The sequence below is a fragment of the Nesoenas mayeri genome (genome assembly GCF_963082525.1).
Source record: "Nesoenas mayeri genome assembly, chromosome: 16".
NCBI lineage: Eukaryota > Metazoa > Chordata > Aves > Columbiformes > Columbidae > Nesoenas > Nesoenas mayeri.
In genome coordinates this window covers 15704725-15722646 of record NC_137562.1, presented here as the reverse complement: position 1 = coordinate 15722646, position 17922 = coordinate 15704725, and the positions used below count along the sequence as shown (strand labels likewise).

The following is a 17922-nucleotide window of genomic DNA, read 5'->3' as shown; positions in this document are numbered from 1 at the left end:
AAGGGGCAATTTACACAGCATATTTACACTTACACTTCTTTAAGAAGCGATTCTGTTATATATACTTCAAGCAGGTCATTTAAAAAACCGCACAGACATAGAAGAATGGTATCAGAAGTCATTTGATCTGCCCCCAGGGCGGCTGCTGAGCGAATCGCTCCCAACGTTTGCTGTGGAGAAGCCGGAGTCCCGCGGCTGAGCCGGCTCCTGGGGGACAAAGCACATCTGAGCCGCGTCCCGGTGCGGGAGGAGGAATGTGGAGACGAGAGCAGCAGGTCGAACCGTTGTCCTGAAACCCAGAAAGCAAGTGGCAGAAAAAAGAAAGAGGCTGCTGAGCTCGCTGCACGAGTATCGGGCTGGATTGGTACAGCTAGGGCAATTTGTGCGTGCACTTTCAGCCTTCTCCAAAATACTGTGATCCTTCATTAGCCAAAGTGTTGCTTGTCCTTGACAACCCTTAGAAAAGACAGTCTAGCGTGGTGCTTTCTTGGTGAAGGGCAGAGCAAAGTTATTTTCTCCTCTTAATATTCGGTCACCAGAGCCAGCTCCGGTGTCAGGTTAACAGTGATGTTCTTATACAAGGCGTCATACGTGACGTTTGGAAAGTAGTTCAAGTTATTGAGGCCATCCAGGGCTTGCCTTTCTTTGGACTTCCTCAGCAAGGCATACCTGTGCAACGAGAACCAGAGTCACTTCCACGCACTCCTCCGAGCCCACAATGTCCTCCCAGCGCCACTACAACACCCGCAGAACAGTCAGTCCCAGCAGCAGCTGCTGAACAACACATTTCTGAGCCCTTAAATGAAGATAACTGTCACATTTTCTGTATTCTATACCATGAAATATCCCAAACTTTAGAAAATTACAGTCCATCACTCAAAGAGGTGCAAAATGCTCTCTGTGCCACCAGCAAGCACCCATCTGTCAAAACAACCTGTGGCTCCCACCCCAAACCTGCAGGTCCCATTGGAGACCGAGCTCGGGGGTCCTGCCAAACCTTCACCAGCCAAAACATCCTGGGGAAAAGCAGCTGAACTGGACTACGAACAAGAGCAGAACTAAATGGTTTTAGTCCAAGGGATGGTGTTGAGGAAGTAAAACTAGAATAATGATGGTTTAGGGAAGGAAACTGCAGCTGGTGCACAAAAATAGTCTCAATCAATTATGAGATATAAGGGCTAAAGGTGGGAGGGAATAAATCAAATCAGCAGAAACACCTGAGCGGCAGAGGACACCGAGTGTGTGCAGCACAGTGCTGGGGCCGGCGGCACCGGGGTGAGCAGGAGCTGAGCCCCGGGGACAGAGAACACAGCAGGGAAGGGATGTGCCAGGAGGAAGATGCCGGGTGAGAGTGAAGAAGGAAGTGCCACAGCTGGCTTCAGTCACAGCATCAGGACATGGGCAAGACACTTCACGTCCTGATGAACACTCTCCTCCTCCACAGTGAAAGCGCTGGCTCCCCCTGCACCCTGCTCCGGTGGGAGAAGCCCCAGCGGCTCTTGGACGGCAGCAGTTGGTCCTTGCCCGCAGGTCAGCGCAGAGCAGAGGGAAGCAGAGATTTTGGAGGCGGGACACTGAAGATATCTATTGCTAAGCCAGGCCTAGGCTGGGGTTTAGACACAGCTGTGCTCAGCCCCTGGGTATCAGCGTCACCTGGGCAAAGCTCTGCCTTGCCCATCCGCACCGCAGATCCCCCCTCCTGCAGCACCGGCCCCCAGCTCCTGCTGACACTGAACTGGGGCCAGATGACGCCCATGGAAGTGTTAGAAACAACGGCTCAATCCCACAGCACTCCCAACCCTCCATGCTTCAAGAGTGTGACTAAATATGGCTTTTTAAGCTGAAACAGACTTCTCTTTTTCAAGACTGAAAGAAGTACCTCTTACTGCCTGCATTCTGTCCAAGATAGAAATGAAAACTAGGGCTAAAGCTGACATAGTCTCAAATGGAAACTTCTCCAAAAATGAGTCTTCCGTAAAAAGAAACCAGTAGGTAGCTCAAGATGGTGTCTGCAACATAAACCCTCCTTACTGACCCTTCCACCAGCAGCTGTCAGGGGATGAAACCAGCGCAAGTGCCACCTCCCAGCTCAAAACCTGAACACAGAACCCTGCTCTCTGCCTCCCGTGGCTGAGCACCGCCTGCTTCAACGCTTATCTCTCCCAGAAACACAGAAGCTTCTTTGATATTTGGCATCAGCCACCCCTTTAGGAACAGCCCCTTCAAGGCACAGGACAAGCCTTCAGCCGGCCGTGCTCACAACTCCCCTTTTCAACGGCATCCAGAGCAGCTACAGCCACAAAGCGAGGACTCCTCATCGCAGGGACGCGGGGTACAAGACGCACTGGAGGAATCGGGGCAAGGCTCTGCCTCCTTCATCTCCCACAGTTAGTTTGCTTCATGAGTTAAGGCTGTTCCTGCCCTCAAACAGCTGCAAGGAGCCTTGCACCTGGTACAGACACCATCTGGAGGGCTTTGGAATCATTTAAAACTAAATTTAAAAAAATAACTTGCCTTCCTAAGAACTGCACTTCTCCCCGATGATGGTGAGGAATTGATTTGTATTTCCCTGTGTCTCCTTCTGGTCGAGTCACCGAGTAGCCTGCGTACTGTACTCTGCATTTAGAGAGGGAAGAAATAAGACATATTAAAAACAAAAGAATGAGCCGTTGTGCGCCGCACAGCCAGCGCGCCTGGGGCTCTCGGAGCAGCTCGTGCCTCCCCACCGCGCAGATAAGCCGCGAAACCTCCCCGCTCCAGCCTGGGCTCCGGGCGAGTCACAAGGCGCTCAGCACCCCAAGGCTTCGGCTCAGCTGAGAGCAGTTTGACCCCCGCAGCGCAGGATATCGCACACGGAGCCGCTCACCGCCCAACCGGCGCTTCGCTGTTTGCTTCCAACCTACTGCTCCCACGAGCCACGCGGCCGGGCTGGATCTCCCCCGGCCTGGGGCAAGCGAGGCCGGTGCTGGCTGGTGGGACCACGCGTCCCCCGGCACGGGGAAAGCTCGGCTGCAGAGCCACCGTCAGAGCGGAGATCAGGGATGCTGGCTGAGCCAAGCCCGCACCTGTTCCAGAGGTCGTCATCTTCGCCGCCCCAGCCCCAGAAGGCGTTAGGGAAGCCGTTGATCTTCTGGAACTGCTCGACAGTCAGGCCGCTCACCCCACCGAAGAACTCGTTGTAAGGGAGCCTGAGCAGGAGAGGAAGGGTGAGGGCAGAGCATGGGAAGCAGACATTCACCTTCTGCCTTTAAAAAAACCTAACTTAACAGCGGTTCCTTATCTATCACGACAGTGCAGAGGAACAGCAGTGCTTACAGATACATGTACTTATCCAGCTTAGCTGCAAAGTGCCTCGGCATCTGTCCACACCCGTAGTAGTTACGGTCGTTTTCTGGTATGTGGTCCACATCGTGGAAGATGAGACAGTCCCAGTCCAAATCCTTCATTGCTTCCCGAAAGCCAACGTTGAAGAGCATGGCACGGTTAAAGGGCTGGTTTCCAGCCTGGGAGGAGGGAGAGAGAGAGAGAGAGAGAAAGAGAGAGAGTTCCTTCTCATGGGGAGCCCCGTGCGGTTTGTGCTTCGCGTGTGCACCCTCAGTCTTATCTACAAAACCACAGAGGGCAACCCGCTCCCACACCGGCTGTGCACAGCAAAATGAGCCACTGGAACAGACACACTAGTAAGATGAACCAAGACTTAAATATTTAATCTACCATATAGGAGTAAAAATAAAGATGTTAAAGCTATTAGATACTTGAGGGGATGGTGGAAATTGAACAAATTATTTTGATCAGTCTTTTAAGATAAAGGAAGGAGAGGAAAGTATCAGGTATATTTACTGGGTGGAGGAAGCCAGGTACCTTACGTGACAGGTTCACATACACAAATTACAGTCTTATGTTTTACAGTCATGAAAGTCTCTCAGATTAGAGCCCACATAAGAAATGCATAACTCTGGTCAGGCCATTCCTGTGCCCAGGGAATACCCCCTGGAACTACTACAGAGATATAAAACAATAACACAGCACTATTTAAACGGCAAATACCTGCTTCAAAGATGTCTTTTAAAGTATCTCCTCCAATATAGTATTTTTTTGTTCATTTAATCTCTTTTTTTTTTTTGTAAAAGCAGTAATTTTGGGGCACACCTCTCAGCTGCGCCTCTTCTATGTAGAATGGGACAACTTAAACATTGCAACGTGAACCCCAAACCTTTAAATGAGGTGGTGTGCCAGGTAAGTGCCTCGGGAGCCGTGGCAGAGCGGTGCTCGGGCTCGGCTGACTGACACCGCTCTAGCGCCGCACGCCCGCGCCCAGCAGCTGCGCCCCGGCTCACTCACTTGTTCCACAACGTAAAACGCGAACTGTAAACGTTGCCGCTGCAGCATGGGAATAAGGTGTCTGAAGAGGACGGGCAGGTGCTCGTAGCGATTGCGGAATGGGATGAGGATCGCCACCTGACGGGGAGAGGACACGGCTCTTACTCCACCGCACCAGCGGCTCCCGCCACGGACTGAGCCCCGGGCTGGGAAGCAGGACCGGCTGGCGTCACAGGAGAGGAAACAGCACCAAACGTGGCATCGCAGCTGTTCCATGGGGGGCTGAACAGTCTGGAACCTTCCAACGCCCACAGCATGGACTGCATGTCCACTTCTTGGCAAATTGCTTCTTTGGGGAAATTCAACATACCCTCGAACAGGAGACCAGCAGCCTCCCCCCAGTGCCCGTGCCCAGCGCTGGGGACAGCAGGAATGGGGACAGGCCTGGCTACACTGCCCTAGGCCACCCCAGTCTCCGTAGGTGGAAGTCCCCAGGGATGCCACCACCTCGCTTCTGCAGGTCAAGTGCCACCCCAGGCAGGGCGAGCTCCCTGTCCCACTCCTCAGCAGCCCCTGCAGGAACTCAGAGCTGACTTACGTGTCACTAAAACAGCCCCTGACCCCAGTGGTTCTCCCCCAGGCACCGCAGTCCCACACTTCCAACGTCCTTATACTCATTACTCAGGAACGTCTCTGCGCTGCAGCTCCAGTTAACGTCATCCCACCACCCACCCAGGACCCTCCATGCCCAGCAGGGACACGGGGCTCCTCTGTTACCTTCCAGCGAGGCAAACAGTCGCTCGGCTTCCAGTGGCCTCCCAGCTTGATGGAAGGGTCCTTTGCGAAGAACTGGTGGATATCCTCCATCGTGATCTCGCTCATATTTACATCGATGGGGCCCTCTGCGGAGACAAGCAGAGGAGGGGTCAGGAACCGCTGGTCCTGAATGGGGGGGTTCTGCTGCATCCCTGCCCGCTGTCCCCAGCACTGAATGCAGGCAGCCTCATCTTTTCCCCAAACACCAACAAAACCCATTAGGAAATGCTGCTGGCATGACTGGTAACACTTCCATCCCTCCTGCAGCCGGGCTCTGCTCAGCCTCCGTGGCAGCTGGTGGACGCAGCTCCCCAGAAACTCAAAGAAGTCAGGGCACCCCGTGCTCCTCCATGCAGGTCTCCAGCAAGCACCACACCCCACACCTCAGCAGAGAGCAGTTTCCCCCCTTAGGAAACATTTACCCCCGAAAGCTCAATTTTCCACTGCCATATCGCTTTGGGGGAAGCATTTCTTCCCGCTGCAGCTCCCTTGGGTGCTCCAGCGTTCCCCCCACAGCAGTCCCCGCCCGGCTCAGGGCTGGCACCAGCAGCACAGCCGAGGCGAGAAGCCACTGCTGTCCCTGGAAAAGGGCTGCCTGAGCCCTTCCACCAGCTCCGGCGCACAATCCCTCTTTTGTTTGTGTTTGCCAAGCGATGGGCTCGTGCTCGGGAAGGGATACATGCCTCCGCACAGCAGGGATCCATTTGTGTGAGCGGTAAACAATGACTGCCCGGGAGGTGATGGGACTCCCAACAGCACTCCCATTCATCCCCAGGTGCCCAGTGAGGACAGGTACAACAACAGTGAGCCGGGGACACCACCATGTGCCCTCCAAAGCCACGGGGAGCAGGATTGGGGCACGGCACTGTCAGGATGCCACTCACTCATAGAAGGGAGCCTCTCAGGACAGGTGTGGTTGGGGAAGTAGGTAAAGTCTTCAGGAAGAAACGTTGTGGCTTGTAGAAAGGTGTCATTGTGATTCAAATCAAGAGGATAATCTGAGGAAGGAAAATACAAAAAGAAAAGCTTGAGCTGCAGGTCTCTGTGTCTTCCAGCCACTTCCCTGTGTCCCTGTGAGCAGGCTCGAAAGCCACCCGCAGCTGGGCATGTCCCCAGCGGCACCGGGGACACGAGTCTCCAAGTCGGCGCACAGCGGGACGCTTGTCTCCATCCTGGGGCGGGTGGCTCCGACATGGCTGGAGCAGCTTCAGCTCCTTTCACCAAGGCTGTGCCAAAGAACACTTACTGTTTCCCAGTCAGAGTAGGATTCACAAATGTCACCTTCAGGTATCACAAACAGCTCAAAACGAAGGAGCACATGGCCCTTGGAAGGAAAAGCTACTCAGCACCTTGTCCCTGAAGGGCCATGGCACAGCAAGAGGGGTCACAGTCCTGCAGTGGGTCCCTTCCTACCATGGGCTCAGAGAGGGAAGCCCCCAATGCCAGCAAGGACCGTCAGCACAGCAGCCTGCGCAGGGAAATCCTGCCTCCTGTCCTCAAGGGATCAATAAACACTATCCAATTACACACAGCCTTCCTTTCAGCTTGCATCGTGCAAGAGCACAGGAGCCCCCGTGCCCCAGCAGGTCACGGCAGTGCCAGCGCGGCACATTTCTCCAGCCCCCACGCTCCCCCGTGTCCTTTTACCTCCTGGGTAAGACCCTCCAGCCTGTTTTAAGGACATTTTTACATTACCATGAACTTCTGTTTTCCATGGTAAGGTCACCAGATCTGCAGAAGGCAACTTTAGCCAAGCATGACCTTTGTTTTAGGCACTGGAAAAAGGTCCCTGCCCGTAGCAAGGCGGCAGGTGCTGCAGGAGGACGCTGCTCTCCCGCCCCACGCTGCCCGCAGCCGTGTGGGGAGGATGCGCTAACCAGGCAGCGCCACCCACTCGCATCCCACCCAGGCACCCGAAAGCAGAGCCGGGGAGGGAAGATACTGATCCCGGTGTTAATATAATCCTTGTGGCCACGGCACCATGTGCCTTCCAGATGTCACCACCATCCGTCATGCATCTGCTTTGACCTGCCCGCCAGGGAAGGTCACCCAAGGACTGTGTATAGCACTTGCATACATTAAAACTGTCCTTGCAGCCAGTGCTCTCCAGGCAGGAGGGGTATGAGCCCTGTCCTGCAGAGCTGGGATGGACCTGAGGCCCAAGCAAAGCCAGTGATTTCAGAAGCAGTGGTACTGGCATTGCTGCTGCTAATTTAGGAGCCGTTTCCCCATGTGCTGCAGATGGCAGGAGCACACAGGCTTTTGGAGGGCTTGGAGCCCCCGGGGCTGCACTGGGACCACAGCGGGACGAAGGCTCCCGCCATCGCGAGCCAAAGCGGTGCAGCGCCTAACCCTCCTCCTCCTGGGATCAGCTACTTCCTCACCCTGCGTCTGCTTTACTTGATATTTCCAGCCTTAAAAATAGCCCAGGCTGGCAGCCCTGGCTGGATTCGGTTGCGAGAGGAGGTGACCCAAGGTGTCGATCTCTTGTGCAAGTCGATAATTCCCCTCCCGTGCCCATTCCCGGTCAGAGTGCAGCTGAACCGGCAGCCACACCACCCACTCCTTGCAGGGCTGGGAGGCAGGGACACAGCTTTTATATATATATATAAATAATAAGGAAATAATCTTGCCTTTAAAAACTCTGTCAGCCCCCGCTGATAAGCCCCTGCAGCAGAGCAGCTGAGCCGAGCGCCGCGGCACGGCCGCAGCCTGATGCGCGCCTGGGAACCGAGACCCGCGTGAGGCACCGGGGACACGTCACCAGGGAAGGAACTCGCCCGATGTCACACCAGCCCGAAGGCAATGCCTCACCTTGGCTTACACCCAGCCACGTGCATTTGGGCTTTTGCTGTACCGTGTTTACACCAAAACCTGGAACCCTGTTATCAGCCCTGTATTACAGACTCTAAGCAGCCTGGGAGTGGGAGCCCGCAACTCCGCTCCCGCATTCTGCCTGACGTTCAATATATTATTTGTGGCAGATCTCCAGCCAAGTCATCCCAGCTCATGCTTGCATGGGCAGAGTGAAGCTGATGAGCGCGGGCTGCTCCACGTGCAGGCAGCCGGGCCTCTGCGCACACACGCCTCCGTGAAGTTAGTGTTTTAAACATGAAAGCTGATCCTTGCACCAAAATTTGGAAGTGTTTACCCTCAGACCAGTTGAGGCTAACAAGTTGAATTCCTGGAAAGCAAAGAGGTTTTCGGCTCAGCATGCCATCATTTGAGGTGTTGCAAGATTTTCAGCCTTTATACAAGTTAGAAGCATTAGAATAATTTTTATTTTTATATATATATATATAAATATACAATTTTTATATATATACATATATACACAATTTTAATATATATACAGTAATTCTATATATCATGTATTGTTATGTTTTTATATATAAAAATAAAAGAAGCCAGTTAAAGTTCCTACCCTGCATTTACCAGCACAAATTAATTCCTTCAAGCAAGAGTGGTTCAGTTGAACTCATTTTCCAATGGAAACGCAATCTTTGATCAAAATGACAATTATTCGAGAAATACCTGAGTCATTCACGCTGCTGTTCCTCTTGGCATAGGCACTGCGGACCACCTGCTCGTACACCTGAGCTCCTATTGTTCGCATGTTTTCACGAATCATGATGCCTTGGGCTTGCATCATGAAGAGGTAGGTGTTCACTGCCGGGGAGAATAGAACAGAAATATTTCTATGAGCATCACCTTCTGCAGGAAAGGGAAAGAAGAGTCTTTTGGAATCGCCCCCAGCCTCCTGCTTGGTTTCAGCTCCGTCCTGCCGGGAGGATCCCCGGGGCACACGTGCCTCGGTTCCCGATGGGAGCCGGGGAGGGCACAGGGTTGGGAAGCGGAGGCGTAAGGCACGTCTGGAAACCCGGCTGGTTAATGAGGGCAGCACGCCCAGCTAGACCCGACAATGCGGACTGTCATGCAGCACTGCAGCTCAAACACAGCACCTCTTGCTGCCTGGGCAGGGAGGTTTCATTAGGAAATACTATAACAAGAAACTAAGCCGCACACCTGGAGAAGGGCATTCATTCCAGACTGTGCAGCACCAAGGGTTAACACTTGGCAAAGGTTCCTCAATGGGCACCACAAAAAACATCCCACTGCCAGTCTCTGAGCCCACCAGCATTCCCTATGTCCCAGAGCAGGCAGCGTGTCGCAGCACGAGTCCCCTGTGTCCCCAGCCAGGTTTCTTCCCCCCACCCTTCCTTCCCCACTGACCCCGTGCCCTGGCACCGCTCAGGCTGGGCCTGCTTGGGTTTCAGTTTAAGCTGACACCTGGTGCTGGCAGGGACGGGCCCCAAAGCAAACAGCAGCAAGGACAGCCCTGCGTCACCAGCAGCGCCCGCGGGGACGGCCGGGCGGCCACCGCACCCCTCTGCATGGCAGTGCCAGCACAGCCCTGCTGCAGGGAAGCTTAAGGCTTAAGAACAAAGGGGAAAGTAAATTTTGATTCAAAAATAGAGAGGGAGATCAACAAGGCAAATTCCGCACTAGTAATTAAAAAAAAAAAAACAGGCCGAAAGACACTCCAGGAAGGATGAAGAGGGAAACAGGCCAAGGAAATGACACAGACCCTGCACAGAGGGCAATGTCTGACGAAATGTGACCAGGAAACACCCCTAACAGACAGGTTGTTTTCTACAGCAGGCGTATCACAAGCTGTAACAGCCCGAAACCGTCGGCTGGCAGTGCCAGGAAGGTACAGTCATCGCTGCAGTCACCGATCAGACAGGGCTCCCCAGAGGCCGCGCCGCGATGGGAGAGCAAGGGTCCCCCCAAACACCTCCCACGGCCTGCCTGCCCTGCTTTCCCCTCTCACACCCACGCACTGAGTCAGCCTCCAGAAAGGCTGCCCAGACGCATTTCCCAATCCCAACAGTATTTTGTTTCCATGCATCTAAGTAAATACCTGAAAGGCTGCTGGAGCCCCAGGCCATGCCCAGAGCCCCCAGGCCATGCCCGGCTGCTGCCTGTGCCCAGCCGGTCTCCCAGCCAGATTTTCAGCAAGAAGGGGGTTGGCTGCAGTAAGTGCTTGGCAACCAAACGGCTTGAAATGCAACTTAAAATGCCCATTTCCAGCCCCTTGCCTTTCCATACAGGCACCCTGTGTGGTGGAGCCAGCGACAGCACCTTCAGCCAGCAGTTACACCAGCAACAAGCAGGAGCTGCCTCAGCCGAAGCTGCACCCAAAGCCCCGCTTTGCTCACTCGCCCCTTCAGGGCCGGCTCTGCAACCCAGAGTGACCACCCGGCTCCTCAGTGACAGCTACAAAATAAACGTGCTTTGGTGCAGTTTCTTGGCAGGATACTCCTATTGCAATGACAGGGAGAGGCAGCGAGAGCTGCTCCTGCTCAGAAAGATGAGGAATTCGCTCCAGCAGATCCTCGGGGAATACGGCTCACAGAAAAACTGGCATTTTGATGTGGCACCACAGGCTAGAAATAAATGTAGCTGAAATTCCCCGTGCAAAGTCTCACACCCAGCCCTAAAACCTTCGTATGCTCACACTGGGATTCATCTACTGCTTCGAAATCAACGTGAAACCACACTGCAGCCGCACCAGTGGTCCAGCCCCAGCATCGCCAGCATCCCTCCCCACTACATCCCCAGCCTTGCCGGGCAGCTGCCAACCTGGAATTGCAGAAACGGGAGTCGCCGGGAATAAAACAAAATAGAAAAGAAGTTGGTGGAAATGGGTGATTTAGAGGTTAGCGGTGAATAAGTGAGCAACGCGGTCAGGCTGGCACGGCCTTGGGTCTCGGGCAGGATGCACAGGGCAGCTCCGGCCCGACCCGCCGTGCCGCCCAGGCAGAGGGCAGGACCCCCAGACAGCCACGGCAAGACACAGACGCTGGGCAGCTCCTCCTTCAGCTCACCAGCCCACGGTCACAGCTCCACTTCGGTTGCAAAGGCAACATATTAAGAGCTGATACTTGGGGCACACAGTACCTGTGGACACGTTTATAACGTCTTGCCCAAAGAGCATCCAGCGCGGGCTGCAGCAGGGAGCACCGCGAGGCTCTTCCAGGAGGCAGCGCGAACCAACACATCCAGGGATGGGAACAGCCTCCTCCAAAGCTGAGGAAGCACAGCAGGGCATGGGCTCATACAAGAGAGCAGCACCACAGCCTCACCTCGAGGGTCAGAGACTGCCCAGATCCCTCTCCAAAATCCTAAAGGCTAACGAGGAGCAGGGACACAGCTCCTCTCCTCTTTGCAGGGGGCAGCCAAAGGGTAGCTGAAGGCACTGGGGTTGCAATGTTTGTCAGAACCGGGCTGTTGTTAAGGGAAGACGGGCAGCAAGCTTGTACAGGGTGAGTCCATGGCAAGGTATAACTCGCTGATGCTGAACACGTAATCCAGCTTTCTACTTCATTATGCCTTCTACTCGCTGGATAAAGCAGAACCAGGTTTGGTGAAGCATGAAAGAACGAGACGCACGTATCAGCATCCGGCCCCTGGTTAATTTGAGGAAGAGGGAGGATCGCGGGGCGCAGTGAAAGCGCCGGTTGCCGCCGCAGCGGGCAGACGGAGCCGGGCCTCGCCGCAGCCACGCGACGCGCCTCGCTGGTCGGGCTCGCACGGAGCTGCCGCGGGAATCCTGGCGGACTGCACAGCGGCCGCCGGCCCCGGGGAGCGCCAGCACTGACAGCGCCGCCTGTGTGCAAGACAGCACTCACCTGTTCACATATTAAGCCCTTTACTCAGATAATCAAGGAGATACCAGGCCACGGATGAGCTGCGCTGTGAAGGTGCCACGCACCCAACACCAAGAAACCCCTACAACCATATTGACCCCAGCCCAGTGACAAGAGCCCCTTCCGTCCCCGAAACAGCCTGCCAACATGAGACAAGCTTCACAAACCCCATGCTTATCCAGAACACGCAATTCATTTGGGTCAGAAAATTGGATTTAAAAGCTATTATTGAAAACATTTCACTCCTCATACCCACATGGTGCTTAATTGGCTCCACAGGACTGCCATGGCCAGGGCTGGGTCTGGACCAACATTTGAGAATCACTGTACTAAACTCAAGCCTCACCGCTCGGTTTCCTTTGCTTTTCATGAGCAAATTGGCCACATTTTAAATTTATTAAGCCTGACCTGGCTGAGGCTGGAGAGCCCGGGGCCACTGCAGCCAAGCAGCAGCGTCTCCCCGAGCCGGCAGCAGCGGAGCAAGGAGAGAGGAGCTGAGCATCCCCCACTGCGGGGGGACGGACACACACGCACACACTTGGCCTGAACCAGGGTTCAGCCAGAAAGCAATTCTCTGTGTTGTGAGACATTGCTAATCTAATCACACAGGATGATCTTGAAAATTACACTGGCCTTCTGCCTTTATTCCATTTGGGCACGCAGCACTTCAGACCACATACGCACAGCGGTAACGGCTCAGCTGTGGCCGCTGAGCAGCAGGACAAGGACAGCAGAGAGATTTTAGCTGCTGTCAGTAGCGCAAGTGGGGGAAGATACCCCTTTTCCTACAGATTTCCAGCAGACCCTCACTACTCAGAAAACAAGCAAAAATGAAGAAAGCGTTTGCCCAAATGACTGCCTTAAGATTATTCTTGTTAGATTGTTACCGGACAAGTCAACCCTGCTGTGATTTAAATACGTGGAAACCATGACATCAGATCTACAGCTTGCCACCAGTTGGAACACACGGCTGCAGCCCGGGGCCGGCGCACCCGTCGGGATGCTGCACCCCTCGGGATGCTGCACCCCAAACTCCCTGCTCATAAGCAACGAAGAGGGCAAGTTCTTGTCCAAGCCAGGAGTGGATGGAACAACTTCAACCAGGGAGGTCAAGTCCAATTATATAAATGAGCACTGAAGGCTTCCTGTAATCATTTTTCTGTTGGTATTTTCGGAGCACTTCTAATCAAGAAACAGCTGACTCTCTCACAGAAAATTAATTTCTCCATGATGATGTGTACTAGAAGAGGCAGCAGGGTAATTTGCAGCTCGGCAGTTGATTTGAAAGAGGTCTGATGTGATTCACACCAGCTACCGACACGGGAAGGGGACAGACCTGACACGACTTGCTCCTGACCCCAACGCGTTTGTGCTGCCTGCGGAAAGGACCTTCCTCCGGCATCCCCCGGCACGGAGGACGGCGCGGGACCCCACGGGAGAGACAGCCGCCGGGGCCAGGAAGAGGGGCCAGGCAGCCCTGCGCACCCCAGCAGTATCAGCACCCAGCACAGCGGCCAGGCTTTCCTGAGGAAGGAGCAGCTCTTCCTCTGCTTTGAGATTTAGGGCTTTTTGTCACATTCAGCATTTTTCCCCGGTTCATTAGTCCGTCGGCACTGCAGATGCACGGAAGGGCTGTCTGTGAGTTATCAGCAGCGTGCTGCTTTCTCCTGCCGGGACCTGGGGCTCCGGAGCAGCGGGAGCCCATCCTGGGAGGGCAGCACCCAGCTCAACCAACACAGCCATAAACCAACATACGACCGCGGACACTGCTGCTGGACAAACCACTTTGCCAGAGAGCAGGTCCGAAGAGCAGCGGAGTGGGCAGGACGCCAGCCCCGGGAGAGCCGAGGAGTCCCGCGGCGGCAGGGACGGGCGCTCAGGTCACCCCAGCACCGTGCCGGGGCTGGGACATCCTGCCCGCAGCAAACAGCTCCCATAGGGCCCAGAGACAGCGAAACCCGTAGAGTCACGTCTACGTTAAGCCTTTTGTTAAGCTCTCCCAGCAGATCCCCAGCATCGGTTTAGTTCCATTAGCAATACATAGGGGTTTAATCAAACTAAGTCTCCAAGGAACAGATAGACAGTTATGATAGTCCTAACTCATAAACAAGCTATAATAGCTAAGAAATTTAGCAGCATCCCATCACTAATACACCATGAGACCTCTGTCTCTATTAGCCGCTGAGTAGCACCGTATTCCCCAGACATACAGAGTGCCAGAACAATTAAATAAGAGGTTTCGATTAGTTTTACAGAATTTAATATTCATGTCATCACTGTTACTTAGCCCTTCGCCTATAAATAGCAAAGGAAGGAATAATTTGATACGTTAAGTGGTCTAAGAATTAACAGTGCAGCAGCAGCACTGAGCTGGTAATTACAAATGAACAATCCCCATAACTGGCAAGTTCGCAGCCCGCACGTGCACAAAGCGAGTGGGGAGGATGGGAGGCTGCAGCGGTGCTTGACCAAAATCTGGCTACTGAGAATTTGTATCTGAACTGTCTTAGACAAAGATGACCCTGGGGAGGCTTCAGCAAGGGAGAAGAAAATTCAGATTATTCCAAAAGTCCCTGAATTTTTAATCTACACATTAAGAGAACAACTTTTGGGAGCAATTCTATAGCTGGCTGAGCTAAGCTGTTTGTACAAATGACTTGGAAGAACACTGCACCAATTTCAGGACATGCAGCAAGAGAAGCATGACATGCTCTGCATGCATGAGAAAGCTCCAAAGGCCAAGGGAACTCATGGACCACTTCTAGCACCAAGGCACCCGTGCAAGGAGCCCTGCAGCAGCCAGCGCTGGTGCTGGGTTGAGCCCCCGGGCAGGGAGCAGCCCCACACCGGCACACGGGACCCAGGTCCCCATGCGATGCACACCACTGACCCGTGCAGCAGCCCCACGTTGGCACACGGGACCCAGGTCCCCATGCGATGCACACCGCTGACCTGTGCAGCAGCTCCCCACGCGATGCACACCGCTGACCCGTGCAGCAGCCCCACGGGACCCAGCTCCCCACGCGATGCACACCGCTGACCCGTGCAGCAGCTCCCCACGTGATGCACACCGCTGACCCGTGCAGCAGGGCAGCAGTGCTGAGGACGGCCATGAGCTCACACAGGGCTCTGCAAACCTCAAGTCCAGCTCAACTCCCAGGCTCTGCTGCAATTCCTTTCTGCGAGGAAGGGCATAGTGACATGTGCAGGCTGGAGCAGAGAGCATAACAAGCATTTGCCCAAGTTAAATATTACCCTTCCTAGCGAGATTCGGACTCTCCTGCTTTAATTGCTGTTCAGGAGATGCAATTGCACATGACTACATCTCCTGTTTTATTTTCCAGCCCTCCTTCATGACAACGAGCAGCTCTCCCCCACCTCCAGCCAGCTTGTCCTCCCCCACTTGCCGCTCTTCGCCAGGGTCAGCGCAGCCGCTTCCAAGGAGAAAAAGAGCATCAGCTGCCAGCAGATCTCTCCACACACAGCGCACAAAGCGCAGCGCTCGCTGGGCACTCGTGGGCACCGCACAGTTAAATGTGCAATGAAAGGCCCTTCAGCAGGCGGGGTGACATGGTTGCTAACCTCTCCGGCTGGCAGCACGCAGCCTGCTGCCGGCTACCGCAGCAAACAGCTACAGTCCGGCATTTGTTCCTGCGGTTCATTAGGAGACAAAGGGGAGCAAATTCCTGCATCCCGGACACCGCCTCGGAGCAGCAGGAATCCTGACGCCTGAGCCCGATGTTCGTGTAGGATAAGGATGAGGAAACAGAGGGAGAGCTTCAGTTAAAAAAACAACAATAAACGAGAATTAAGTGAATGCTTGGGCAAGCCAGGGAGAGGAAGAATAGGCAAACACTCCCCAGCAGTGCCAGGGGAGCAGGAGGGCAGGGAAGGATGTGGCTGCTCAGGATGGCTCCCCAGCTCCAGGTCGTGGGAATGGGAGAGGAAGGAAATCCTGTACTGCAGGCACCCCCACCAACCTGGACATCCCGCTCGCCAAACAAGCGGACTCAGGACACGCAGGAAGAGGGGGACGGGGGAGCACTGCTGCCCAGGACTGCATCAATAGGGAGTTTTCATCAGTTGAAGCAAACTAGACCACAGCCAGGTGGATTTGGATTTAAAATTTCTATATACCTCACACACCATTTAAATAGATACTGAAATCACCAATTTGTTAGCTTTACAAATGAGGAGATCAACTATACCCATTGGAGAGTATAAAATGGGAAGATAAAACCAGCTTAACGGAGTCATGGATTTACTGACTCAGTTCACACAGTACAAACTGCACTATCGGAAGCTTTAACACCCTGACTTTGATGGAAGAAAACAGGACTGTTGCTTAGGATATTCCCCCCAAAAAGCACAAAGACCTGATTTTTGAAGCATGTTTTACAAGTTCAGTGTGGCTGAACAAAAAGGGTTATCACATGTACAGCCTCATGTCTGCTGCAGCTGAGCTGTTCCAAGGGGGGGCCCAAGACATTGTTTCTGGTCAGTGGTTTGCTGGACCATCCTGGTTAACACACACGAAACAATACACCCTCCCAGTTGTCATGCTTAAACGCGGGCACAGGATTTGTGGTTACAGCATCCAGGACAGCATTCATTCTTCTCTTAATTCAGCAAGACCCATGGCACATCTTCCACTGCCATTTATGGCTAAAGCATGGTCCAGCTCCTATTTATATCTTCTTTGCCTCCAGGAAAAAATAAGTTACCCCAGGGAAAGTCCTGCTCCCTGCCTGGTTTGCCCACGACGCACTCATCCCAGGGGACGCTCCTTGCCATCGAACGGTGAGACCCAGAGCAGAGATCTGCATCCCTGCGGTGGGTTTGCCAAGCCGGGGCTGCTTCGTGTCCCCACGCTCAGAGCCAGATGTGCCAGCGGGGACACAGCAGCCACCCCATGAGAGGCGCAGCGCGGGTCGCACAGTGCAACCCTCCACCTGCACTAAGGTGTTCATGCTGGAAATACCCAAGCGTCGTTGTGACCGCTCCTATCAGCGGGGTAACATCCACCACCAGAAGCCACAGGCTGTCATCTGCCCTGATGTGGGTGTTTCGACTCCTCGCTGGGGGTAAAAAGCCCAGAGCCAGGAGCAGGCACCGCAATATTGCATCAGTGCATGCAGGTGAAAACAAAATATCCTGCAGCTTCAGCCTCGAGTGCACAGAGGCTGCTTTGCAGCACTCATGATTGCACCATGGAGACTGCATCCAAGGAGAGATCCCTCTGCAGCAATGTCCCAAGACTGTCCCTGTTGTGGTTTCTCTTCCATAGGTTGCCAGGTCCCGGGACACCAGGCGCTGGGGCAGGCGAGGAAGGAGCAGCACCACGGCCCCCTCCACGCTGCCCGGAACCGGCAGCCCCCGCCGCTCCGAAAACCTCTCCAAGCTGAAATTCTTCAATCACGTGGGGTTATTGTTGTCCAGGATTTTAAAAGGCAGCAGCCTGGAGCTCCCTGCCAAGGGTACTTACAGCGCACAGTGCCACTAAGATCCACAGCAGCTTGGCCTCCGCAGTAACATTACAGAGCTGTTCTTGTCTGCAATAATTAAAGACTGCACTGCAAACAGTCGGTACAGCTGCTGCGTTTTTATAGAACAAAATAAAGCTATCAGAGAGGATGCAACTTTGAACTTCCAACATACAATTACCTATGGGACTTTGTAAGAATTCTGTCCCAAGACATTTATTAGCTTTGTTGTGAGCTATGTAGCCTTGGAATGCCTAACATTTTTATATGATTTTCTTCCGCTTGACAAGCAAACTGGCAATACAGCTGCTGTAAATGAATTAACCAATTCTACTATCAGAGTAGGGAATTACTTCACTGGAAAGAATTAATCCCTCACCTATGAACTTATTTAGTGCTTAACTAAGAGACTACACATCAAATCACAGCCTGCGCAACACCTCCCTGTGTGTGAGCAGAACAGCAATGGTATGAGAGCCTGCTTGGGACACCCGGAGCAGGGGATAATGGAAAACCCCTCCTCTCCATCACCCCACACTGCAGATCGCTGCCACGCGCTTGGGCCCGGACCCGTCTCTGGGGACAGCAGG

The 17922-nt window shown here is 53.9% G+C and overlaps 1 protein-coding gene across 1 annotated transcript in view; it reads right to left on the bottom strand.

Moving 5' to 3' along the window:
* Positions 1 to 521: 521 nt before the first annotated feature.
* Positions 522 to 17922, bottom strand: part of B4GALT5 (beta-1,4-galactosyltransferase 5) — a gene marked incomplete at both ends in the record, with an annotated part of 31334 nt that continues 13933 nt past the window's right edge. The window contains 8 exons of the mRNA XM_080354662.1: positions 522 to 669; positions 2515 to 2616; positions 3066 to 3188; positions 3316 to 3503; positions 4342 to 4458; positions 5098 to 5222; positions 6021 to 6134; positions 8671 to 8805. Of these exons, the coding sequence (XP_080210788.1) occupies positions 522 to 669; positions 2515 to 2616; positions 3066 to 3188; positions 3316 to 3503; positions 4342 to 4458; positions 5098 to 5222; positions 6021 to 6134; positions 8671 to 8805 (1052 nt within the window). The remainder of the gene's footprint in view (positions 670 to 2514; positions 2617 to 3065; positions 3189 to 3315; positions 3504 to 4341; positions 4459 to 5097; positions 5223 to 6020; positions 6135 to 8670; positions 8806 to 17922) is intronic.